The sequence below is a fragment of the Musa acuminata genome, chromosome BXJ3-1 (assembly GCF_036884655.1).
Source record: "Musa acuminata AAA Group cultivar baxijiao chromosome BXJ3-1, Cavendish_Baxijiao_AAA, whole genome shotgun sequence".
NCBI lineage: Eukaryota > Viridiplantae > Streptophyta > Magnoliopsida > Zingiberales > Musaceae > Musa > Musa acuminata.
In genome coordinates, this window is record NC_088349.1 from 4907837 (window position 1) to 4934295 (window position 26459).

General features: G+C 39.3%; 4 protein-coding genes and 2 non-coding genes across 10 annotated transcripts; 3 read left to right on the forward strand and 3 right to left on the reverse strand.

The window, feature by feature from the left end:
* Window positions 1–291: 291 nt before the first annotated feature.
* LOC103985685 (GTP-binding nuclear protein Ran1B) lies at window positions 292–3686 on the forward strand. 2 transcript variants are annotated; one of them, XM_009403479.3, is made up of 8 exons: window positions 292–396; window positions 469–538; window positions 959–1015; window positions 1103–1220; window positions 2734–2823; window positions 2918–3097; window positions 3173–3264; window positions 3396–3686. In XM_009403479.3, exons 1-8 carry the CDS (start codon window positions 394–396, stop codon window positions 3410–3412), a joined length of 627 nt encoding a protein of 208 aa, XP_009401754.2. In that variant the 5' UTR covers window positions 292–393; the 3' UTR covers window positions 3413–3686. The 2 variants fall into 2 exon arrangements, with proteins under 2 accessions (XP_009401754.2, XP_009401746.2); XM_009403471.3 differs by having other exon boundaries at window positions 3187–3264.
* Window positions 3687–6705: 3019 nt separating this feature from the next.
* Window positions 6706–9804, reverse strand: LOC103985666 (phospholipase D alpha 1-like). Of its 2 annotated transcripts, XM_009403439.3 has the most exons (4): window positions 9685–9804; window positions 9443–9517; window positions 7447–9367; window positions 6706–7379 (listed from the first exon to the last, which is right to left on the reverse strand). In XM_009403439.3, the coding sequence occupies exons 1-4, from the start codon at window positions 9787–9789 to the stop codon at window positions 6943–6945; spliced, it is 2538 nt and encodes an 845-aa protein (XP_009401714.3). In that variant the 5' UTR covers window positions 9790–9804; the 3' UTR covers window positions 6706–6942. The 2 variants fall into 2 exon arrangements, with proteins under 2 accessions (XP_009401714.3, XP_064990818.1); XM_065134746.1 differs by having other exon boundaries at window positions 6709–7379; window positions 9443–9691.
* A 1802-nt stretch (window positions 9805–11606) lies between these two features.
* LOC103985642 (uncharacterized) lies at window positions 11607–21910 on the forward strand. Of its 3 annotated transcripts, none has more exons than XM_009403418.3 (5): window positions 11607–11826; window positions 15545–16628; window positions 17914–18188; window positions 20715–21507; window positions 21714–21910. In XM_009403418.3, exons 2-4 carry the CDS (start codon window positions 15622–15624, stop codon window positions 21461–21463), a joined length of 2031 nt encoding a protein of 676 aa, XP_009401693.2. In that variant the 5' UTR covers window positions 11607–11826; window positions 15545–15621; the 3' UTR covers window positions 21464–21507; window positions 21714–21910. The 3 variants fall into 3 exon arrangements, with proteins under 3 accessions (XP_009401693.2, XP_009401701.2, XP_009401677.2); XM_009403426.3 differs by lacking the exon at window positions 21714–21910 and having other exon boundaries at window positions 15545–16153; window positions 16247–16628; window positions 20715–21556; XM_009403402.3 differs by lacking the exon at window positions 21714–21910 and having other exon boundaries at window positions 20715–21556.
* A 1056-nt stretch (window positions 21911–22966) lies between these two features.
* LOC135630104 (small nucleolar RNA snoR80) lies at window positions 22967–23098 on the reverse strand. The gene has a single exon (XR_010493629.1). It is a non-coding gene; the product is annotated as a small nucleolar RNA snoR80 (small nucleolar RNA).
* Window positions 23099–23290: 192 nt separating this feature from the next.
* On the reverse strand, window positions 23291–23395 carry LOC135630099 (small nucleolar RNA Z157/R69/R10). Its single transcript, XR_010493624.1, has one exon. It is a non-coding gene; the product is annotated as a small nucleolar RNA Z157/R69/R10 (small nucleolar RNA).
* A 744-nt stretch (window positions 23396–24139) lies between these two features.
* Window positions 24140–26116, forward strand: LOC135628523 (protein translation factor SUI1 homolog). The gene is made up of 5 exons (XM_065135237.1): window positions 24140–24274; window positions 25032–25124; window positions 25211–25416; window positions 25554–25607; window positions 25865–26116. The coding sequence occupies exons 2-5, from the start codon at window positions 25088–25090 to the stop codon at window positions 25907–25909; spliced, it is 342 nt and encodes a 113-aa protein (XP_064991309.1). The 5' UTR covers window positions 24140–24274; window positions 25032–25087; the 3' UTR covers window positions 25910–26116.
* The last annotated feature ends 343 nt before the right edge of the window (window positions 26117–26459 follow it).

Genomic DNA, 26459 nt, shown 5'->3' on the forward strand with positions numbered 1-26459 from the left:
GAAAAGAACTGTTCGCTTCAGAGCAGAAGCGTGCATACCTATCTCATTCGATGGAGACGAGTCTGAAACCCATTACTGTATCGACCTGTGGATGTACCGTAAGAACCCAAAGCCTCCATGAATCGAGCCCAACCCAACTCAAACTCTGACCGAACCCGATCCAGCAATCGATGAACCCAATCCCGCTTCGTCCCATCATCGGAGTTTGATCACGTCGTTGTGGCCGTCGATCCCAATCCAACGGCCAGAATGCCCGCGTCATTCTAAAGCTCTCTGACGCTTCGAGAAATATTCATTCCTAGGGTTTATGCTCGCCGAGTAAGGCCGGCCCTTTCGGCCCTTTTCCGCATTCTTGCTCTCTTCAACCCGATCGACTCTGTGGGAAGCGATCGGATGGTAGGTGTCCAAACCACGTTTTTCGCTTTTTTTCGTGGGATTTGATGTTTTGCTCGCCGTTTTCGCTTGCAGGCGTTGCCGAATCAGCAGACCGTTGATTACCCTAACTTTAAGCTTGTTCTCGTCGGCGATGGCGGAACCGGTGACCGCTTCCATCTCTTGTTTTACCTTGTGAACGTATAATTCACGTAGCAAGCTTTGACCGGATCTTTTTCGTTGTTCTCATGCGATCTTGTGTATAACGGATATTACTCTTTCTTTCCCTTTTCTTGCTTCCATTGTTCGATTGTTGTTGACAGCGCCTGATCTGTTTGTTACTAGGTGAGCGGATCATGTTTGATCCTTCCCTTTCTGGGTTTCTCTTATCATGGATTTCATTCGTATCTCATTTTCTTTTTCGGAGTCGTTGTTTATGATTCCTGATTAAGAATTATAGTCTGACATGTGTTGCAAGCATGTCTGTAGCTATTCGTCCTGCGATCTTTTTGCGGTCATGAATTCTCTAATGTTGTACTTCAAAACTGGAATTTTTCTCATCTCCTATCTTTGCCCTATGATGTAGGCAAAACTACGTTTGTGAAGAGACACCTTACTGGTGAATTCGAGAAGAAGTATGAGCGTGAGTATTGTGGGAGTGACCGTGTATGCCTCTACTTTTTCTTTTGCCATTTATGGTTGCTGATGTATTTGATATTGTTTGTTGTAGCCACTATTGGTGTTGAGGTCCATCCATTGGATTTCTTTACCAACTGTGGGAAGATCCGCTTCTATTGCTGGGATACTGCTGGCCAGGAGAAGTTTGGTGGCCTCAGAGATGGTTACTAGTAAGTCTTTGTCTCTTTTTTTTTTTTCTAATTCTATAATTGTGACTTTGTCTGTAGATTGAAAGAAGTTTTTAGCTTCATATTATTTCTTCTTCTCACTGCTTCTTTCTCATTAAATGGTAGAGTGCATTCTGTAGTCTTCTTCTAATCTATCTGTTGTCAACTTCATATTGTGGAAAACTACAGTTGTTAGGCAAAATGAGACATTTTCTTCCACCAGTGCCCATTTTCAGTAAGATATGCTATTTATTTAATTTTCTGGAGTGTGATTTGTCTTTCTGTTTTGAGGAATGGATGGTTCTGTAAATTGCACTGGATGATCCAATTTTCCTACTCATTTGGCTTTCAAAGTTGTTTTTCGCTAGACAACTTTGTAAAAATATAAATAATACATCAGAAGTAAATATAGTGGTTAGAGGAGGGACAATGTTAATTATTGGGGTGGAAGATACTGGGTTGAAGATGGAGAGTATATATAAAGAGTATATGTGTCTTTTCTAGCTAATTTATAATATACCAAAAGGAAACTTTTTCTAACTTGTAACTTTGGAAGGTTGTTGAAAATGGTAGCAAATAGCATTTTGGAAATAATTCTATGGAAAAGAGCAGCTCGGTCCATGGGCTCTCACCAATGTACGGTCTGGGTTTTTAAAAATAGTATTTTCAATTTCATTAATCGATATTTTTAGAAATGATTTTAGATTTTCTTAGTTGAGCTACATGTGTTCTGTGTTACAGAAGTCCACCAAGTTGAAAAATGTGGTTTGTGATAATAACCTATAGCAGTTACCACAGATCATGAATGATCAGTATATACCATTGTTATAAGAGGTGCCTCTCGAGTCTCTTCCTGCTTACGAAATGATTCTGTGGTCTGAGGTTTTGTTAAGATGATTATGTAATGCATCTTGAGGCACTGTTATCATATTGCCTGAGGCCTTTTTCCCCTTTAGTTTTATTCTATTAAAAGCCGTCGGGTTATTGTTTTCCTTTATTTTTCTTTACATTAAAATTTGTGTTATATTTTGTTTCAAAAGGAGCTGCAGTATTATTGGTCTTTGGGAATATCCTTCATTTAATTTCAGCATATATGATTGAAGTTTTATTTAGTTTTGGTTTGGCCCTATGACTTGATTTCAAACAGTTTGTTATCGCGATTTTTTTGGTGGAGGGTGAGCAGTGGTACTTAAAAAAGATTTATATGATTTTTAAAATGAAAAATGAGTAAGTTTTTGCATTTTGTCATAAAAATATTCAACATTTTTGTTTATATATTTGTATTTAATTATAAAATCAAAGTAAAAGAAAAAAAATTAAAAGATTGATCATCCAATAACAATGATTAACGAGTAAAAAATGCAAGAAAAATATTTGTAAATTTTGGAACTACTGCAGTTAAGGGTGTGCTTCAGTGCAAGAAAAATTATCTGCTGTCTTATTCCTAAATGCTTGTGTATGGATAAGAGTTGTCTTTCAACACATTCTGATAGTGTCTACTATTCTGTTGCTGCAGTATCCATGGCCAATGTGCTATTATCATGTTTGATGTCACTGCCCGGTTAACATACAAAAATGTCCCAACATGGCATCGTGATCTATGCAGGTTCTTTTCATGAGATTGAAAACAAACTATTTTATGTTATCTTGTTCCCTTTTATTTGAAAAATATCCTAATTTTCCATTTTGTTGGAAACCAGGGTTTGTGAAAATATTCCAATCGTGCTTTGTGGTAACAAGGTAGATGTGAAGAATAGGCAGGTTAAAGCGAAACAAGTTACATTTCACAGGAAGAAGAACCTTCAATACTATGAAATTTCAGCAAAGAGCAACTATAACTTTGAGAAGCCATTCCTTTATCTTGCTAGGAAACTTGCAGGGTAACTACTAACAAGAACAGTTTTCTTTGGCTAAATCTTCAAACGAGATGTTGATACAAGATTGATCTAGTGTAGAATTTTATTGGCAGGGATCCGAATCTCCATTTTGTTGAATCACCTGCCCTTGCTCCTCCGGAGGTGCAGATTGACCTGGCCGCACAACAACAGTAAGTTCTATCCATAAGCTTGTCATTATTCCTGGATAATGTTTTGTTATCAATAGGGACAGTAGAGAATATTAAACTTCGGAGCAATAAATACATACTGATGCATAATATGGATTACCCTTGTGTTCCAGACATGAAGCAGAGCTAGCTGCAGCTGCTGCTCAACCTCTCCCTGACGATGATGATGATATTTTTGACTAGATTTTTGCTGTAATTAATGTGTAGTAAAAAAAAAAAAGAGGTATTAGACATGTTTTGTGTTGAATTCGTCAAAGAAAACATTTCAATCTCTAAATGGTCACTGAGCGAAACTCCTGATTGTTGTCATACGTGGTAGTATTGTTGAGTGTGGTTGCTTCATGGACAAAATTACTTTTGATTGCTTTTATTAGCCGTAGTGCATTGTCTGCCTCGTTCGTTTAGTGTCACTTGTTGCTCGTCTCAAGCATTGATGTTGCAATTAGCTTGCTAACTTGGAATACACATTGGGACTGATCACTAAATCTGCTACTGTAGTACCATGTGTATTCTTATTGTAGCTAACTAGCAAATCTTCCCATCACCTTATACCATCCATAGTTTTAGTACCTAATATTATTATTTCTTTTTATAATCAGGTTTAACAATATATATATATATATATGTATGTATGTATGTATGTATGTATGTATGTATGTTATATTTTGTACTTCAATAAACCCCTCACCAGAAAGCATCTTAAAACTAGTGAGAAGATTAAAATTTTCATTTATTGATATTATCAATTACAATTGATAAATAACTCGTCAGTGAAGTATCATTATTCTACATCTTCTCTTTCTACAATTTTAGGGACTTTTTCTTTTTTGTGTATTGTCATAACATTATCACCTTGTCTAATTACATATTTTTAATGATGAAATGTGAATAAATTAGCTACAAATACAAGTCATCATTAAAACTAGTAATTCAGTGAAGATTTTGTTCATAAATAATAATCATTTTTTTCTTATGACTAATTAATGTATCAAGTCTTTAAGACTAATTAGAACTTTATTTCCCAATAAATAAGAACATTCTCTAATTAATCATCTAACCCTAATTTAGAAACTTAATATTCAGTCTCCTATTTACTATTCACAATCTTCTTATTATTGATAATTCTTTAAAAATAATAAAATATTATTTTCCTATTTATAATCGTAATATTATCAATTTTAATTTCTTTTTTTTCTTTTTCACTATCGATATTATTGTCATCGATGTTGCTCGTTGATGTCACTCACCGACTTCGTCCTTTCACAAAAAAGAAAAAGAAGATAAAAATAATATATCAGTTGATCCACAAGTGAGGGGATAGTTTTAAAATATTAATTTCTAAAAAAATAAGATTATAAATAGAAAGAGGAGTCAACCTAATTTATTATCCGATTCCAAAACCTCCCTAACAATTAACATCTTAATTACACAAATACCCTTAGTTAAATTTTAGTGAGACTCTACTCCTAACGACACTAACAAACTTGTCGGCGTCTTATCCTCGACGTTTCTCTCTCTCTCTCTATCTTAGAGGTACACAGATTCCTCTTTCGTGAGATCGTTGGATCGACGGACTCTACCATTCACAAGAACTACTTCGTCATCTCTTTGCTCCTGAAGCGCTCTGCAAATCCAACTGGTAGCAGCCCTACAATGCCAACCCAGATGAACTCGACAAGAAAGAGGCAAGTTCCGTCAAGCTTAATCTCTGGTTTTACTTCAATTTCTCGCTCCAATCCAATCGTGGCATTCACGTGAGCAGGAAGAGGACACCCGAGTGTAAATGTCAGAAGTCCGGTTGCTTGAGACAGTAAGTTTCCTCTGTTCCGTATCAAGTGTTGTTAGTAATTTTACGAATCGAACTTTCTTGTCTCACATACATTGTTTGTTACCCGATTCAAACTTCATTAGAATCAGCATCTTTTCTGATGTTATGGGATGATTCTCTACCCGTCTTGGTGTGAATCATCTTCGTTAAATCAAATTATAATTTGATCGATTCAATCCTTTTTTCGTTTATTTTTAACCCAAATCAAAATTTATCTATATTGTGTCAAAAATCAAGCATTGACGAGTATATGTAGTATGATTCTTTTAATCTTTAATCATACTATTCTCTGCTCATCTCTTTCATGGCGCACACACAATATTTCTAACAAAAGTCTCTTTAATCTCCTTTAATCCAATGTTTTTTTTGGCTTCTACCTGTAGCTATTGTGAGTGCTTCAACTGGAAGATGTATTGTTCTGATGCTTGTGGGTGCCAACACTGCCTTAATCGACCTGAATACCAGGAAAGTATATCTGACTTAATAGAAGAGATCGAGACTCAGAACACACATGCCTTTGGTCCGAATGTTGTGCAGCCTACAGATCAACCAAGTGTTCTTGGGGTAAGGATTGCAACCCTGCATTGTTACCTTTGGCCAATGAAACAAGACTCTCACGGGCAAACTCTGCAGGGGGAGAATAATAGGCAGTGTTTGATAGCTTCACCCAGGCACGGAGCGGGATGCAATTGCAGGAAGTCCAATTGCGTGAAAAATTACTGCGAATGTTTCAAGGTCTGGTGTTACTTTCAATGATAATTCTTTCTTTCTGCCATTAGTTCTTCTTCTTGATGTGGTCTGATGCATATGTTGCCCTCCTCTGCCCTTGTCGCTCTAAAGGCAAAAATGGGATGCTCCAGATTGTGCCACTGTGAAGGCTGCAACAATCCCTTTGACAACAATAGAACTGGTAAGCATCCACCAACTATTCACTGATGTGTAACAAGTCATCAGTAATCGCATTCTGTCACAGGTAAGTCTGACATCATTGCCTTTGCACACACATGTTTTGCTGTACAGGAAGTTTTATGGAGTCTAAGAAGAGAGAAGAAGATTCATATGGTGGAAAGCCATGCAATGAAGATTCTTTGCAAGCTCTTACAGCAGATTCATATCGGTATCTTTTTCTTCCTTCTCACCACAGTGGAATCAGTTTACCTTGTGCTTCAAGATATCCAGCAGGAAGTAGGAGGGTTGCAGAAGCAGCAAATCCTTCCCCGGCCTTGGGTTCCTTCGGTCAGCTTGCAAGTGCTGATGCACTGCCTGCTGGTTCTTTTCCACACAGTCTGTTCGTGTTTCCTCACCAAAATATAGTTCCTCCTTGGGATCAATCTCCAATCGACTACTCCTCATCAGATGTCACAGAACATTCTGCTCGATAGCCACATCTAACATCAGATGTTACATTTCCTCTCCTCGATTGGACCAGTGCGGTGGAAGCAATGAATGATCTGCAAACTCGATCCCTTGTTCTGGAATCTTGAATCACAGTTAAAAAGAGTGTCAGGCCATGGTAGATGAAGATTACAACTTGGAGGATATCCATTCAAGATCATTGTTTTCTGGGTGCTGCTTTACTACCTGCTCAGCAGATGCACGGTGATGTCCACTATATATTACCGTTTACTCCATAGTATACCGATAAAACACTCTATTTTGCTCTACATATAATCAATATAAGAGTGGTGTCAATCATTCATGTTAATACTGATAAGTCTTACTCAATTCAATCATATAGATTTATAGACTGTATGATTCTGTGTTTGGAGAGTGTCGCATCGTTTTCAGTCTTCGTCCATTGAAATAACACAAACATATCCACAAAGGAGGCATCATGTGGTGAGAATGGGGGGAAGGTACTCGGACCTTCTCCCAAGAACTCGGGCCTTGGTGTCCGGGAAGACCTCCGACCCCGGCAACGCCGTGATCTTTCCATCGTCGGCGATGTCGATGGGGTAGCTAAGAAGATGGCCCGGCAGGTCATCGAACAGCGCCTCGCTCGCGTACAGATCCCAATTCCTTTTGGCCACCATGTTCACCATGCGAACGCACTCAGCGCTCTGGGGACGGAGGAAGACGTCGTCGACCGTCCCCATGTGCTCGAACCACAGCGCCAACCGAAAGCCGTGGACTTGCCCCCGCGCCGCCTGCCATTCCGATGCCAAATGGCTGGGCTGGTACGCACCCATCGCGATCTCCGAGTCCCTTCCTCCGTCCATGGATCTCTGGTTGATGTTCGCTGAGCCAACGATGATGTACTCGTCGTCCACTGAAACCACGAGTGAGGAATCAATCGTTACGAGAATCACAAGCTGCAGAAGCAAGTTCATGGTTACCTATCATCATCTTGGCGTGCACGTAGATCATGAATCGCCTCGCCTGCTGAGCTCTGCTGTAATCCGTGTCCGGTTCCGGTCGCTCCTCCGGCTGGTACTCGCCCGGCCACTTCCTTCCTTCTCGATTGCCTAAGCAAAAGAAGGAGAGATAGTCCTTGGGGTCCGCTCGAATCCCCTTGGCTCGGAGTGCCTGCGTGATGTCTGTGTACATCATCTCCATCGTCCTCCGCTGCCAGTCCAAGATGGCTTGAACCGACTCGCTCTCGGGGATGCCCTCTGGCCACATCGGGATCACCACGTACGCGGTGAACCGTTCTCCGGCCTCGATCTTGCTCACCACCTTCAGAGAGATCTCCTTGGGGATGAGATGCAGCGCTCCGATGTCCTCGACTTTGATGCCGTCTGCTGCACTCCATCCGTACGAGCTCCCAAGGAAGTACTGGTTCTCGATGTAGATGAACTCCTTCGCTCGGCGGATGGCGTGAATGTAAGCATCCTGGATGCTGCGTTCTATGACATGGTCCTTTCCGGTGACGAGCCCCGCGGAAGCCGCCGCCTCTGGTGTGTCGGGAAATCCAGAGACCGCGCCACCGTCGATCGACCGGAACAACTGGACGCTCCATGCGTCTTCGTCCGCCACAGCGCGAGAGTCGTACTGGTCCGTACGGATGGATGGAATGCGTTCGGGCTGCAGTAGCAGCTCCTCCCCTCCACCCTGCTTTCTCCACCTCTGCTCGAAGTTGCACAGCACGTCCCAAGCGACGGGGCCTTCGAGCCGGCAGTGGATGTCGTGCCAAGGCTCCCTCGGCCCGCCTTTGCGGATCGACGCGCGCTCGAAGTTTGGCTGGTGGAAGTCCGTGCGATGGGTCGTGGCCAGAGTTCGGAAGAGAGAGTGGTACTGCGTGTCGTACCTCCCATCGCACAGATCGATCCCGCCGACGAAGCTCAGGATCGTCCTCTTCCCACCTCCTGCGGCCTCACCGTCGACGAGCACCGTCTTCTGGTGGTGCGTGAACATGGTGGAGATCTGAATGTCCTGCACGTAGCTACTCGCGGCGTCAGGATTACGAGGGCAGAGGACGCATTGCACGCCCGTGTTCCTGAAGTAGCTCAAGGTGTCCTGGTCGTGCGTGGCCATCAAGCCGTCCTTCTTCAGCGGGCCGAGTCCCAGCGAGGTTCTGTCGTTCCACACCAGCATCAGCACTCGACAACCTTCTCCGGCCTTCCTCACGAGCAGCTCCCCCAGCGTGGCGTCTCCTCCGGCCCTTGGCCTCCGGGGATCCCTCACCAGGCGGATCCCCGTGAAAACCGACCACCCAGTGAGGTAAATGAGATGCCGCGCGCCGGTGATCGCGTCGAAGATGTCCTCCCAGCATCTCTGGGGCTGGTAATCGTGGTGGTACCCATCGCCCAACGGGATCCACGGGATGAAGTGGTCTGGTACGTGGGCGTCCTGGTAAAGCCTCACCCTGCAGCCATACCTCTGTGGGAAGAAAGCTCGAGGCACCGCTGTGTGCCTCGGATCAGCGATCCCTCTACCCCAGTTCTGCTCCGGGTCGGCGTCGACGGCCACGTACTTCACCCTCACATGCAGCTTAGCCCCTCGCTCCAGCGGTTTGCGGTCTTCGCCGCAGATCGCCAGCCACCGCTCCACCGCCGCGCCATCCACGACGTCCTTCACCGGCAGGTATGCTCTGCCGATGACCGCCGCCCCGACGGCTCTCTCCGCCTTGACGGTGAAGATGATGTACGCTGCGTGGTGCGCGCAGTAGATGTGGAACGACTCATTCCACCTGAAGGAGTCGACGAGCTCGTCCTTGCTCATCACTCTGGTGCGACCGACCCTGGCCTTCTCCAGGTCGATGGTAGCGTAGACGTTCGCAGTGCCATCGTTGCCGAATCCCTCCATCTGTTCGACGAGCTGCGTATGCATGATCGACATCAACTCCGACTGATCCAAGCATAATTCAGGGACAAAACGAGGCAATTAATCCACCTTGGGACGGCAGAATGAGACTCTCCTGATCCATGAGAAGCCTTTCAACAGCCTGCTCCTCGAGAAAGTGGAGCTCTCCCATTTGACAGCGGCAATAACACCATGCATAACACATCAGTTGATACGATCTCGACAGCATCAAATAAATGAAAAGCCATGGTTTGAATTGGCATCTTTCTCGTCGAATCGGATCGTGAGAATGCCATATGAAATGAAATGGAATTGTAGATAGAAAATTATACCTTTTGAATAGATTTTTGAGTAGTACGATCTCCGCGAGCTTTTAGTAAGGAGTCTGCCTCCAAGATCGATGCTTGCAGGGTTCCATGGAGCAAAATATACGCCATGGCTTCTCGTCTGTCTGCTGCTCTCTAATACCAAGAAAGGGAAAGATCACATATAAGTATAGTTCTTTCGAGTTATTATTGGTTTAAGATTAAACCAAAAAAAATTATATTGAACATCTCAAAAAGAAAAACACTTATAATATATTGAACTATTCTTTGACTCAGTATCATAGATCTGAACACCGAAGCCTCAGTGAATCTACTCACCCGTCCCAAGAAAAGGATAACCTACTCCATGCTTAACCACAACACAAGAAAGAAATCTTATTCCAAAGTCATGGACATTCATACTTTAGGAATCTTGTGAAGTGTCTATTCACAAGGTTAGGATCCTTCTTGTTTAGAATGTCAGATTTTGCTAGGATTAGAATGGATTTTGGGAGAGCTTCTCCTTAAATCCTTGTTTGGTCTTCTTCTACCACTTGGAGATCAATCTCAATTGCTTCACATCTTTTAGCTTCATTAGTTGAGTGTCATTTTGGCACTAGTTGTACTTGTAGGGTTTTGGAAAGCTACAAAAGCTTAAGGTTGGATTCTGTTGTCTGTATGTCCTAACTTGTTTTAAATCTATGTACAGTCCGATTCAATTATATGATCTCCTACTACAAACCGAAGTGTCATAGAAATCACTCAGAAATATCCTTCTGTACTGTTGAGATCCAACACCATTGGTGGCTAAAAATCCTGGAAGATAAGGTTGTGGTTGTTCGACAAGGATTCCAACTTCAGTCATCGTTGACAAGAAAATAAGATGAACTGAGACCATAGTCTTACATGACTAGATCAAAGTTTGGGTTACATATATTAGGTTTAGTTCGTAACCTAAGGACTTAAGTTTTTGAGTTGAATCAATACCTAATCTCCATGTGTTAATTTGACTCTCATCATCACCCGACATGACGATGATAGGAAAACTCTTTTATTATGTATATTAGAAAATACTTATGGTTCTTATTGGAATGGTTAGTGTAAACAACTTTAAGCTGTGGCCTCGGGGCCGACACGGCTTGGTTCGGGTCCGAATGGTGGGGGATCTTTCTAGAACGACCTTTGAGACTACAAAAGACCGACTACGGTGGTCCGATCGCGAAGGGGTCACCGTTTCCTCCTGGAGGCGGCTTCTCGCCTGGGCGTCTAGTGGGAGGCCTCTGTCTTCACACCTGTACACAGGTCGGGTTGGGAGAGCTCGGCCCGACCTCTCCGACGATTAAGTTAGTGAATAGTCGCAGGGGTTTTTTTTGTTGTTCTTCATCTTCCTCGGAACGCGAGGGTTTTTATAATGAAGGTTATCGTTGCCTGATGTGTCCGCTCATGGGGAGCAGGATCGTACTCCTGGTAACATTTGACATCGACGTTGGCGTGGTGTGAAGGATCGAGCCTAAGCAGGATATTAATGTGCCTCGGTCGACGCTTCGATCCATGTTGACTAGGTACTGTCAGGTTAATAGAGACGTGAGGTGTCATCTGGGACAACTAACGTCAACCCGAGTCTTATTGCCATTATTACCCTCATCAGGAATCAACCTAAAACACACTTAATTTTTTACTAAATTATAATGTTTTGTAATGTATCAACTAATTAATCGGTAAAGACTTAGTAGAATAATATTATGACTTAAAAATCTATCTAATTTGATGGATCATTTCATCCTATGAACTGAAAAGAATTATACTTTGAGAAAAGCTATGAATTTTTTAGAAAATCAACTGATTATATATATATATATATATATATATATATATATATATATATATATATATATATATATATATATATATATATATATTGCGTACGATTTTGCGGTTCAAACCGCTAAATTGGATCGAACCAAACTGCAATTAGGGTTTGGTCCTGTCTGCGTGATACGCATTGCTTCGACGTATCGAAACAAGAATTCTCGATCTCCACGGTCGGCGTCGCCTTCACTGGTTTCCCACCGGCTGCCCCATCCATCCTCAGCGTTCCATCCTCCGCCGGCCGCCGGGGTTCGTCAAATCTCATCGGCACCGGCCACCAGCGGTGGCAAGCGATCTAAGGTATGTAAAAGTCTCCTGTTCCTCCTTCCTCCTCGTCTTGGCGGATTATTTGCGCTGGTTCTCTTCTCGCACCCTATGACACATTCGATGACATAGATGAAATCAGAGATCGAAGATGCTTGCTTAGAGTAAGGTTATTCTAGATATGCCTAACATGCCCCTGCCTCTCTTTCTTATTTCTTCCCACTATGGCGTTGAGATGCCGACTGGCTATGGAGGTTTTTATTATATATGGTTGAATTTGCACGACGCAAGGGTGAAATATGTTGGTGATGATCTTGGAATTGATGATCTAAGGTCTGGTGAAACGGAAGTGGAATTGTTCCTGAAATGTGAATCACAATATTCCAAAAGATGCAAATAGGTCACTGTTTTCTAGAAACCGAATGTACCCTAAGCAGCTTTGGTCAAGCATGGAATTACTTGAAACCAAAAGAGTTATGGCTTTCTTTTATCGTTGATATTATTTATTTTACTATACTCACCTATTTACAGGGCGAACACCTGTTGAAGATTTGTACAATCAAAATCATGATTCTAAGGACGGAGAAATTTACACTTTGGCTAGTGAAAACAAACTGTATTTTGGTACCTGTATTAAATTAATAAATCAATCGAGTCAAGAAATTGCGTATTTAGAAGTTGGGTCTGTTTTGTGTTCTGAGATTATGATCTGATTGGATGTATGGTATATGGTCGTTTTATAAATTCAATAATTGCATTGTCATTTTAGTGAAAGCATGCCTGATTTCTTTAGTAGACTCTCTTCAGACTTTTGCGATGTTGTATGCTTTTATTTTCTCCTTCATTTTTTAGCAGTTGGCCAACTGTTTGCTGCAAAGACAAGGCAGGACTAATGAAAGTGATATTCTTCTTGAGATAATTCTATCAAGTGTCTTTAAGGCATTTTTGAGAAGTTCTTGATTTGTCATTTTGTTCTATAGATGGTAAGTACAGTAGGTAGTTATGTTGTCTTTAATGTTCAGAAACACGAGCCCATTATTTTATTGGGAATGAATATGGGTGAAGGAGGGGTGAAGTTGATTCATTTTACTCATCTTTGACGCGTTTGAAAATCATAGAAACACACTCATGTTTGAGGGTAAAGTTGGATGCATTAACTCTCAGAATCTCACAAAATGACAATAACCTTGTGCCTTGAGATGTTATTTTTTCTATTTCAGTCCCAATGTCTAATAGCACTCTTGTTCTTTTTCTTGCTATGAAATCTAATTGTTTCAGAAGTTCAATTCAATAAAATAAGATGTAGTGACCTTTGAATCTTGAACCAGCCAATCATGTCATATTGCTGAAATGAAATCCTTTTATCCTGATCAAAATTGTCTTCTATGTCATTGAATGGGCAATGTGGACGCATCCAAATTTCTTAGCTTGTTACAAATTGGGGACCGACCATCCGTTGTATGATGCCTTCTCACAGAAAATGTGTGTTTTCTATCCCATACATCCATTTTCATCATATATGCTTTAATAACTAAACTCAACAACTTCATGTCTTCACTTGCACTTTTATATCCTGCAGAGGACTATGGTCATAATCCATGGAATCATACATACCTCGATGCATATACCCATGGTCAGGGTGTGATAGATAAGCTTCTTTGTGAAATTGAGGATCAACAGGTACAGGACTTTAAAACAAGGCAAGGAAAAGAATAATCAAGGATCGGTCTTTCCTTGTGTTGATAAATTTGCACTGATAAACAAATTGTGAAACCGCAACAAATATACTGGGAAAAACAATAAAACCAACAGTAGTTAAAGTGAAGATCAGAAAAATTCTCCTTCGTAATCCTTTTTTAAAAAAAATTCAAATGTTTATACTTAGTATCCACAGTGTCAATTTGATCAATTTGTTTAGAATGTTTTGTTGGGTTCATGGGTAAAAAGTATTGACTACATGGCTACTCAATTTGGGCTGTGGTGAAGCATATGTTCTTCTAAAAATTGACCACTAGCTATATGGCTCAGTTTGGATCAACTTTCTAAAGGCTATTTTTTGGATCGGAATCAGCCTTGTATGTATGTAATATCCCATCTCAACTTACCATTACTAGCTTTCTGGGTGAGAAATATGATAACATAAGATGTGACAAATAAAGAAAAATAAATGCATACTAAATTGCAAGACAATTTTTGTCTTCTATGCTAGGAATGTGAATGTATTTTTCAAATTAATTTTGTGTTATAAGAAATAACAATGACATAAGATGTGACAAAGAAAGAAAAATAAATGAATACTAAATTGCAAGACAATTTTAGTCTTCTATGCCAGGAATGTGAATGCATTTTCAAATTAATTTTTTAGCTATATTTTTCTCTCTTCTCCATTTTAGTAGCACACTCTCTGCTTCATCTTGATCAAAGTATCAAGGTGGTAAATTTCTTCAGTTTGACTGTCTTTTATTTTATTTTTCTTGTTTCTTCTTGGTACAGCTATTCCTCTGTGTATTTTCATTTGGTTTTTACTTATAAAAATTGCCCTTTTATGCTACTGGTGTATTTTCTTTTTTATCAGTTCGCTAAGTTTATTTACTCTTCAGCAGGTCTTTTCCCTTGACATAAGTATCAAAGCAATAAATTTCTTTGGTTTGTTGAGTTTATTGCTTTATTTCTATGATTTTCTTGACTCAGCAGCCCCAAATTGGAATCTCTCTAGGTTTCTATCTAGAATTTATTCTACAGATTGTATTATTTGACTTTGGAAGGATTTTTGACCGAGAAAGAATTATTGGCAAAACTTTTCTGTTCAGGGCTTTGTGCATCAAACAGAAATTTCTTCTTTCAGTTCTTACAGAATTTTCTCTGTATATCATATATCCCCAGACAGCAAGGTTGCAATTGTTGTTTATGAATACACATCGAATCAGGATAGTGATGAACATTGCATGTTAGATAGAGCATTTGTGGATTTTGTTCTTTCTTGAAAACATTCCCACATTCTTCATATATATACTTTCAGTATTCCTGGGATACTTTAGAGGTGGACTTTTGGAATAGAAAAGTTGTATCTTTGACTTGTTAGATAGAGCATTTATGGATTTTGTTCTTTCTTGAAAGCTTTCCCACATTCTTTGTATATATACTTTCAGTATTCCTAGGATACTTTAGAGGTGGACTTTTGGAATATAAAAATTGTATCTTTGACTTGTTAGATAGAGGCATAGAGCATTTATGGATTTTGTTTTTTCTTGAAAGCTTTCCCACATCCTTGGTGTATATAGTTTCAGTATTCCTGGGATACTTTAGAGGTGGACTTTTGGAATAGAAAAGTTGAGTCTTTGACTTGCTAATCGTGTATTGTTTTTTTCTTGTTAATATCTCTCTGCTTTTTGATGACTTTCCTCTTCATGTTATTTATGGAATAGAAAGCTTCCCACTTTGTATATATCACTTATACCTTGTCAATTAGACCTCTTCTTCTACTATTAAATGTTAATACTGGATTTCTGTGGAGAATTATTGTGGGATTTCTTGATATGTCTGAATTATAGGGTATTCTTTATAGGCTTGGATTGCCACTTCATGAATTTGGCTATCAATTGAATGAGCACCAATTTCTTTTTGAACTATGATTTATCTATTGTTATGCTATACCTAGTATCTACATTAGTTTCATAAGGAACCTGTGTTCTATCCTTTTACGTCACTTTATTTGCATCCTTTTGTTACTTATTATTGTTACTGGTGCTTTTAGGTCTTTTTTTTTTAGAAAGGAGGAAACACTATCAACACTCAGCATCAAGTTGTGGATTCCACTTAAATAACATATTGATGGATCGACAACCTCCTGAGTACGCAACAGCCATGGCCTTTGCTCAGCAACAACAACAGCAGGCAAACATGCCATCACAACAACAGTTTGGATTCCATCCACAAACTCAACAATTTCCACACCAAGTACATGGGCCGGCTTTCTTGCCTCATCCCTCTCTTCAACAATTCCCTCCTTATCATCGTCCTTTTCCATTGCCACAGCAGCTCTATCCTCATCTCCCCCTCAATCTCCAACAACAACAACAACCACCACCTTCCTTTGCGCCTCACAATCCACCACCTCATCTGATGCCTCCACCTGCTTACTCACACCCATATGAGTCAGCTCCTCCACCAGCTGCACCTCCTTCAGATCCTGAGCTCCAGAAGCGGATTGATAAACTAGTTGAATATGCTGTCAAAAATGGCCCTGAATTTGAAGCTATGATTCGCGATAAGCAACATGATAATCCTGCTTACAGCTTCCTGTTTGGTGGTGAGGGTCATAATTACTATAGATACAAGCTCTGGCTGTCAAAACGGCAATCTGGTGCACCCTTCAACCAATCTTTCACTCCTTCATCGATGCCTATGATGCCTAATTCCGTGTTAAATTCGTCTGCCCTGAATCTTCCTCCCTTAGGCACTGCAGTTGGTCCTACAGGTTCTTTGTTGGGAGCATCTCAGTTACATCAACCTTCTTATCCACTCTTTTATGATCAGCATCAACCAGTGCACTCCCAAACATTCATCGGACAACCTCGAGCTGATTATGAACCATCAACTAAGTCATTTAAGGGCCTATCAGGGCCACTTCCATCTGATGTTGCTGCAGAGCTTAATAGTGTGCTTGTGAATCTTTCCGGCACCAAGGAATCAATTAAGGGAGCCAAAATGTGGTTTATGCAAAGATCGCCTTTTGCACCGGCTCTGGCTGAAGCCCTTAGGGATGGTGTCTTTTCTTTGGATGATTCTGAGAGACAGATACATATAATTTTTCTAGTCAATGATATTCTGTTTGAGAGGTATTAAAGATCATTTACTCATCTGTTCATCGTGTTATCTTTTAGCAGTAAGCAATCAGTATATGCTTTGGTTATGAATAATCTGCTTTTCGTTCAATTTTCTGAACTGTTTATTTTGTTGTCTGTGCAACTATTTCTAGTGTACGTACATGAGGTTCTTATGTAATTTTTAGATAATGCTTATTGAGCATCTTTTATTTCTTTCTCCTGATGTTATATTTTTTCATATTGTTTTTTCTTTGCTGTAGCTGGCCCTACTTGCTTTGTTGAAGATAGTTTATGATGTTTCATAGTTTTGATTTTCATCGGTGGAGACCCAAGTATTTCTGTAAAGATTTTTACCTTCTATTTTTCCAGCAAACTAGCAGATCATTGTTAAAACATGTCTGTAAGCTTACTCATTGGTAGGAACTTGCAGATGTTATATTCCAAGATCCAGATGACATATAATAAGTCAGTTAACTGCACTATGGGCATGATAATATATAACATTGTGTAGCAACATGACAGAGCCAAGGGGTAGAATTACTTATCTTACTTCAAGGATCACAGGGTCCTGATCAAGCCCAATTGTATATTTAAGACCACGAATTGTTGTGTTGACTTGTTTGGTTAGCCCTTTTTTTGGAATGATTGAAAAATAGGCAAGGTTTCTCCAGTTTGGTCAGTCGAAAATTTATTAAGTTGGAATTAGTTCATCATTGTGATGGTTTGCGGTCAACTGGGATCAACAAGATTGGATTATCCCTTTGATCTTATTAAAATCAAGGTGTCTGGATCTGGAGGGAATGGCCTCATTTGGTCAGGATTGACCAATCCTGCAAACCACCACTGTCTATTGTTGACTGCTGTAACTGCAAGCGGTTACACCATAAGTTGAACATGGTGTGATTGATCACTTGCATCTTTAGCAGCATAGTGGCACAACTGTCAAGGAACTTAATCTACTGAAATTACTAAATATCTGTCTAATATTGCATGTGTATATATTTTTATACTATGTATGTAATATGCATGCATATTGGCAATTAAGATGGACAAATCCCATGAACCTTGATTCAATGAATAAATGGGTGTTGCAAATATATGTTGTGCTGCGTGGATTTACTTTTCCTTCCCTCTAATGTACCTCCATTTCTATTACTGTTTATTGTTTGCTTATTTCTGTTATATGTTTGAACTGATTAGTCTTCAGTAGGAAACTACCCTTCAAATTCTTCATTTTCAATGGTTACTCCAGTACTAATTTTATTTTTGCCCCTTTTATGTTAACACTGTGATGCAGCTTGCAACGTCGGATCAATCCTCAAGAACTGGACAATGAAGCACTTGCATTTAGACCTGTGTTAGGATCCATGCTTGCAAGAATTTACAATAACCCACATAACAAAGATGCTAATCAGCCTCGTCTGGAGAAGATTTTACATTTTTGGGCATCAAAAGAAGTTTATGACCAGGAAACTATTACGAGTCTTGAGAGGGAAATGACTGGTGGATTACCATTTCGGTCAGCAGCACAGAAGGAACTGATAGCTGGATCGGATCCCTCGAATTTCACAGGTCTCACTTGATCTTATTTATTTGCACTACATTTCTGCATGCAAAATAATGACGTAGTATTAGTTCAATTATTACTTTATTTTGTGGGGCTTGTTTAAACACTTAAATGAACCTTACCCTTTATATCTTCGCTCCTTTTTTTGTCTTAGAAAAAATTCTGAACTTCTTGATTACTTTCAGCCATGATCATATTGATGTGAGATCCTTCCCACTGCAATATCATGGTTTCTTTTCTTTCAGAGAAACTTTTGGGGGGGAATTATTATGGTTTTAATGCACCAAGTAGGCGGAGCAGTTTTTTTTTTCCCCAAGTACAAAAGTGATTATATTTCATACAGTTGAATATGTTAACTTGCTTTGAGCTCTGTGTCAGTTGGTTTGCTATTTTTTTGCTTATCTACAGAATGTCACTGTTTCTGAACTGCAGAAAATCCTTCTGCAATTTTTTTCTCCAATGTACACTGTTAATGACATGGACTAGTTCCAGGCCATAATCATTGGAAAGATATAATATATGAGATTTGCTGCAATCTCCTGTTGTTTCTTGAAATTCTTTCTTACAAATATTAATATTTGATATAAGTAGGCTGATTATCCTGATTATCCTAAGGCATAAAATTGCATCAGCTTCTGATTATCCTGTAGCCATAGTTACCAGAATGTACATATTTCATTACAAGGCTATTGTTCACAATTAGCTTCAATTTATGGCAATTTAAACAATTGACTGACCACAAGTTTGCCTAAGTCATCTTTTAAGTACTTCAGAACTTCGAATAACCTCCATCATCCTAATGATCTCATGTTATGCCAATTTGCATTATTCATGTTTTCATGCTGGAAGAGGTTCTCTTGGTCGTCATTTTTTGCTTTGATTTTTACCATGCCATATTTGGTGGTTGGTCTATTGTTTGTGTAATGAATCAGAAAAATTACAGTCTATGGTGATTTCATCAACCCACTAAAGCATATTATCTATTTCCTGGTTATAACATATTTAAATCGACAGTTAGAAGTGCATGTAATTTCTATTTATTTTGGTCTTCAGATTTAACACAGTGATTCAGTTGAGCATTAAATATTTCTTTACTATAGTATTCATAGATTGATAGTGTCAAATCAATGCCACATCATCAATCACCAGATGAGCAGAACTTTGATTTCATTGACCCTCTTAGCATGCCATATTTGGCGATTGGTCTATTGTTTGTGTTAGATTTAATAATCATAGACTTGTTTGTAAAATTAGAGCTAGTGAAGTAAAAGACGTCTAAAAATAAAAAGATAACAGTAGCTAAGAGTGTGAAACTTGATGATATCCTTATTGAGGCCTGAAAAAGTTTAGGGGACAAGGGAATAACTTGGTTAACTAACTTATTTAACAAAATTATGAGATTAAAAAAGATGTCTTGTGAATGGAAAAAGAATTTTTTAATGTCAATTTTACAAGAATAAGGGTGACATTCAAAACTGTTCTAATTATAGGGGATTTAAAATCGTGAGTCATACCATGAAACTTTGAAAAAAAGTTATCGAAGTAGCATAAGATTTGAAACAAGTATCTTTGAAATTTAATTTGATTTTATGCTTGAAAGATAAATAATTGAAGCTATTTATTTATTAAAACAACTAATGAAAAAGTATAGAGAGAAAAAGAAAGATTTGCATATGGTTTTTATTTACTTTGGGATATGATAGAGTTCCTTGAGAATTATTATGGTGAGTTTTTAAAAAGAAAGATTGATCTACTAATTATAGTGATGTTATTTAGCGTATGTATAATAATGTAGCTACTAGTGTTAGAACCATAGAGAGTATATCTTTAAGATTAAAAGAAAAATTTTATAAGATAATTATGAGATCAGTAATGCTTTATGGTTTTGAGTGTTGGACAGTTAAAAAGTAACATTTACAAAATGTGTGTTGCTGAGAAGGATATATGGAGTTACTAGGAAAGATAGAGAAAAATATGTTTATTTATGAACAATTAGGTACACTTCGATAAAGGACAATATGAGAGAAAATTATTTAAAATGGTATGAGCATATACTTAGGATTATTTAAAATGAATGCGGTAGTTAAAAATGAAATGATTATTGTTAGTGGGAAGAGGAGAGACAGAAAAAGACCTAAAAAAAACTTTAGTGGAAACTATAAATAAATATTCAAATACTCTAAACTTAACTAAGCAAATAACCTTTTATAGATCTTAATGGTGTCCAAAGATCCATGTAGTCGATCCCAAATAGTTGAGGCTTACGGTTTTGTTGTTGTTGTTATTGTTGGTTTGTTGTTTGTGTTATAATTTATAAAAATTACATTTAATGATGTTTTCATTGATTCACTTAAGCATTAACTATTTCATGGCTATAGCTTTTTTGATTAAAGTGGGAATTGCATGCGTTTTTTGTCCTATTGGTCTTCAGGTTTAACAGTTAACACAATTGTTCAGTTAAGCATCAAATATTTTTTGGCTATTAAATTGAGACCAAGAAATTCACCTCTTTTGTTTGTTATGTTCTGCAGGTGTAACTGCTCATCAATGGCCGGATAAGCAAAGCTCTGATTTGGGTTCCCTTGGTCAACAAGATACCAATAAACATTTTCCTCCAACTTCAGCTTTGCCATTTGCACCCGCTGTGAGTCAGCAACTCGCAATGAACCAACTACCCAGTGGTGTTTATCCACCTGCTGCTCAGACTTCTCTTTCAGGAACACTACTAATTCAGACACCCATAGCTCAACTGCAACCCAACGCCGCACCTAGCACAACCGATCAAGCTCCTCCACCTTATCCACTATTTCCACCTGGCCTTATCCCTGGCATGGTGCGGAAGATGCAGATTGGTAGTGGTGTACCCTACTCTCCTTTGAGCCCTCTTGATATTCCAACGGTGATTCCCCCGTCCACTGTGCCTCCTTCAGAGACTCTTGATCGTGTCTCCAAGTTCTTTAAGGAGATCGGGGAGGTCAACCCATCAGAAGGACCAATGAGACAGTCTGAATCAAAAGATGAATACCATGAGTATGAGAGGGAATCTCCTGTTCGAAAGGGAGGGGCATGCATTCCTCCACCTACTAACCTGCAGCTGGACCCTGAAACTGGAGCATATGCCGACGGGAGTGTAGACCGAAGTAGTTCAGGGAGATTGGGACTTGGAGCCACTGCAAATCCCAATGAGGTGAGCCAGTACGATGATGTCTACACTTCCTATCGAAAGCAGCGAAGCACCAACTATCATTCTTCTATGAGTGCGAAAGCTGGAACTAGGTGAGGAGGATATTCATGCAACCTTCGTTAGAACTCTGTTTAAACATGGTATGTATCTTACAATAGTGATTCATGAAAATCTTGCTCAGTTTGCTTCTGTTGATGTTTTTTACTTGCTTGTATCGAGTAATATTTTGACATCTTTAGTTTCAGAGGTTGACAGCCTTTGAATATTTCTCCCTAACTATCTCGAACACCATATAGAGCTGGAGATGCAGTAGGTATCGATTTCTGAACTCTTGTTTACATTGTAGATTAGAAGGTGAAATTGAAGTCTCTTGCCGATCCTTAAGCTGCGTCAGAAGCTTTAGATGTATGGTAAGAATGTCGCCATATGTTTATAAGCGTCCAGCAAAATTATTGTACATCGTCAAGAAGGCTTTGTACTGTTTTTAGGCATTTTTAATTAATGTCGTCATTAAAGCAAAAACATTAATATTTTTCTGATCTAGTTGATCATTATATTTTTCTTAAGAGTACAGATCGAGAAATTGGCATATGCCCTTGTAAATGATGCTTATGAGGATTATTTTATGACTGGTTGATACATATATGTGTGCACACAAGTGTTTGCATGCATCTCAAAATAAAAAGATCATTTGTAGGGTTAATATTGCTTCAATCTTTTGCATGTGGTCCTTTTCTCATACGCAAAGAGGTAGTTCCTAAAGCTTTTGATTACCTTCTTCTATCTGATTTATATGACCTCAAAATTAAAAAAAAACAAACTTAAGATTTTGATGAATTGGAAGAAAATTAAAATACCTTCATTGTCTCCATGATTTAATTTGATGTTAGCTTGTCAAGCAGCTTAATACAGGCTGATAGATTTGATTGTGGGCTTGATAAGGTGCAGAAAAAAAAAACATTAGAAATTCGTTATTCATCTTCTACTTGATTTCCAACTTGGATTTCCAGCTTTTTTTTATGGTGGGAGCATTTATCTACTATAAACTACTCCTTCCATATATAAGTACTACAGTCATCTTGCTTGAATCCATACGCATGAGTTGGAGGATTCTTCTTCCGGTGGTCTTTAAAATTGGTAATACTGGTAAATTAAAATAATATGAGGTGCTGTGAAATTTGATGCCGCAAGAATCTGCATCTCATATTAGACATTGGTTTCTCATGTTCTGTTTTCTTAAGTAGTTTTATATGAAGACGTATTTATCTCATTTGGCTTAAAAAATTAGATCGTCTTCAACATGTTTTTTAAATGCGTAGTCATATTTAATTTTTGTTAAACAACCATATTGTGATCTGATCTTTAACAAACTATGGAGTCTGCCAGTAATTGAAATTAAATCAGATGCTAAAGTTCAAAAACAAGTAGACAACTAAAAAAAACATTTTCGAAAGGTTTAAATTCAATTTTACAAGAACATCTAAAAACACTATACGAAGAAACAGATTGCTTATCAGAAGCAATTTATTCGTATTTAATGTTTGGAGACCAAAGTCATAATCTGATAGAAAGGTTTTTAAAGCAGAATTATATGAAAGAATGTGTCCGTGGCGTTTCCAGGATTAAAATGGCACCGGAATCAAGCCACTAATCAGGATGACCACACTTTACATTAACTCTAGCGCCCGAGCCATTATACCGAGAGGAACACCACCATCCCCCGGAATTGGTAATGGACGCATCCCTTTCAACTTCCACTACATTAAGATGCAAGTTTAACCAACAAAAAAAACACAAAAGTATGTTTGTTTTTTCTCGTAAAATACAAGAACAAAAGCACAAAAAACATAGAAATCTATGAGATCTAAGAAAGACTGATTTGGGTCTCCGTTGTTGTCGATTCTCGGATCGAGGTCCGAGAATGGTTGAGCTCAGACAGCCAAGGGTTAGTCTTCAACTACTGGCGCAAATGAATGGCCACGAATCAGAAACTCTAGTCCACAAAAATAGCATCATCACAGCCCAACCAATTTGCAAACTGATCTCCGAATCAAGAAAGAAGAGAACAAGGACGAGGAAAACGAATCGAAGGGGAAAAGTACGAGAACACCGAACCAAGAGAGAAGAGAAGAGGTACGAGAATCCAATCATCTAATCACAAGGAACGAACAGTGACGATGACGATCTTGAGCGCCGAGGAGCAGGAGGCCGAAGCCGGTGACGGAGTCGAATATGTTTTGGGAGGCCTTTTATAGGGGATTGTGTTGGGAACTAGGGTTTCGACGAAGACTGATCTCAGCCGTGGAAGTCCATCGGACGGATGATGGTGGGATATGGTGAACCGGGTCGCCTCAGACCGGCTCTGCGATGGGTCGGGCGGCCCAACAACCTCTAAACGATACTAAAAATATTATTTCGTACACAGCAATTTCATGGAAAAGGTTTCCTGTCAGGATTTTTTTTCTATTTTTTGAAGTTAATTTGATTGGAAGAGGACGATCAACGCCGTCCATACGATCATTTCTCTTCATCAAGACGCTCACTATTCTTAAAGCAAGCGGACCTTTCCAGACGAAGTCAGTTCCGACCCCAACATGTTGATAGTTACGTCTGTTGCACCCTTTTACTTGCGTCCGCCTAATATAATCTATGCGCCACAACGAATCCACGCCCTTCATAGCTACGAAGTTCTTCATCTTGATGAAATCTAACGGTTGAGAATCGATCCGCGTATAATTTGTACACGGGTAATCCGTGTCTTCTCTGTATGCGAAGGATAAGGCGTCGCTTCTTCTGCCACCGCATTCCCGGCTTGAAGCGGGAGGTTCTGGATTGTTCTCGCCTCTCCCGAGTTCTTCGTGCGTCGGTCGGAGATTTCACAGGTTCTGAGGTCTCATCCGCGGTCAGGTAGCGGAATTCCCTTCTTTTCTCGATATTTTTGTTTGTTTTGATGGAGGAATGATGGTGTTGTACTTGTTCTTCTTGATTCCCCTCTTGACTTTGGGGACTTGTGTCAACTTAGGGTTTTTCTTTCTTCTAATTGGTAATTTTGGTGTTTTATTTGGTCAATTCGGTGTGGCTTGTGTTGTGTTGTGATCTGATGTTTTTGGGGACGTGAGATATCTTGATCTGCTGTCATCGTACGGTCTATGAGTTTCCTTTGATTGGAATGGATGATGGTGTTCAGACTTGGACTGGTGCTGCTATTTGTTCCATTTGTTCGTGCTTAGATTTAGTGTTTGGAGCCTAGGATTGTTTTTGTCCCTGATGTTCTGGAGATTTTCATGAAAGTGGCTTTACTTGGATGGATTAGATGACTTAATTTTGGTGTAAAAATATGACTTTTGATTGATATTTAGCAGAAGCCATCCTTTTAAAGTGGCAAGTTCTTATGGCACATACAGACATATCAGCATCATCTGTTTTTTATTTGAATCTGTGAATCTTGATAAACACAAAATTGATTTGGTATATTCCTTGTAGCTATTATGTTGTTGAACTTTTTTCCTTCTGCACGACATCAGAATTAGACAAATAAAAGATTCTTCTTACTCTGAAAAGACAAGGAAACAGAATCATCATACTCTGATTCTTTCACTTGAGTTGCACCATCTTTTTCTTGCAAGTGGAAGTTTAACATTGTTTGGCTTTTACATTTTTTCAGCTCCGACTATAAAACAAAAGTTACTGTTGTGTGATTTCCTCGATTCTTAAGAGTTCATGTCTGATCTGGACGTGCAGCTCCCTACTGCTTTTGGTGAGTTGACTAGACAAATATACTTGAAACTGATCAAGGGATTATTGATAAAAATCAAGCTAAAACTTTTCCTTCATTGCATACAGATCCTTTTGCTGAGGCGAATGCTGACGATTCAGGTGTTGGTGCAAAGGAGTATGTGCACGTCCGTGTACAGCAGCGGAATGGCAGGAAGTGTCTAACCACTGTGCAGGGATTAAAGAAAGAGTTCAGCTACAACAAGATCCTGAAGGACCTTAAGAAAGAGTTCTGCTGTAATGGAACCGTTGTCCAGGACCCAGAGCTAGGCCAGGTACTTGTATTCTTCTAGTTAGTTGTTGCTTCTGATGCAAATCTTCTCGTGTATATATATGTACTTTATCACTTATGTGAGAATATTGTCAATTGTTTGTCGAGTATCTTATGCATCGTATTTTATGTTGCTTATAGGTGATTCAGCTCCAAGGTGATCAGCGGAAGAATGTTTCTTCCTTTTTAGTTCAGGTGCAGTATATCACATATTTATTTCTCGACAATTATTATATTATCGTTTCAGGTCTTTTTCCTTCATGTTGTGTTTTTTTCTTTTCACTTCCTAAGCGTGATTAGCGTGTAACTGTGGACTAACCCTTTGCTGCTTGGTCGGTGAGCATCAGTTGCAACGACGAGCATGTCCACCTGTTGAATGGATCGGGTATAGATGATGTTAGGATATGGATATGGATTTCCAAGGCTCACTGGATAATGTTCTTTTGGTGCAGGCTGGTATTGTGAAGAAAGAACACATCAAGATCCATGGTTTCTAGGTGTACCTCCACCCAAAGTTGCTCATCTTCTCATGGCTTGTGTGTGTCAGCTAGTGGACATGGTGTGATTGGTGTTACTGCATGTCTCTTGTCTGAGTGGGACCAGTTCTCTTTGTCTTCTTAACTGTTTCAGACATGAATTTGGTACCGACGTTTTGTGTTTACCATGCAATGCAAATAATATGAAGCGTGCCAGTGAGACTACAATTTGGTTTGTGACTCTTTGATCAGACACTTGTATGTCATCAATCGGTTGCGTGGAGACTCCGATTGCAGGTTTGATGAAAACTCTTTTTCGATAACTTATTGGCATTCTCAATATGAAGCATGCGAGTGAGGCTACAAGTAGGTTTGTTCGTTACTCGTTGATCTGACTCTCATATTTTGGAGGTTTGACGAAGACTCTTTTTCGATAACTTATTGGCATTCTCAATGAACTTACTGTCACATTGACCATATAGCTAGTTTGTTTAATTAGCTTCACTCCTCGGTTTATTCGGTATATTGATTACATTTTAGTCGATTTATATGCTCATCATATTAACAGATG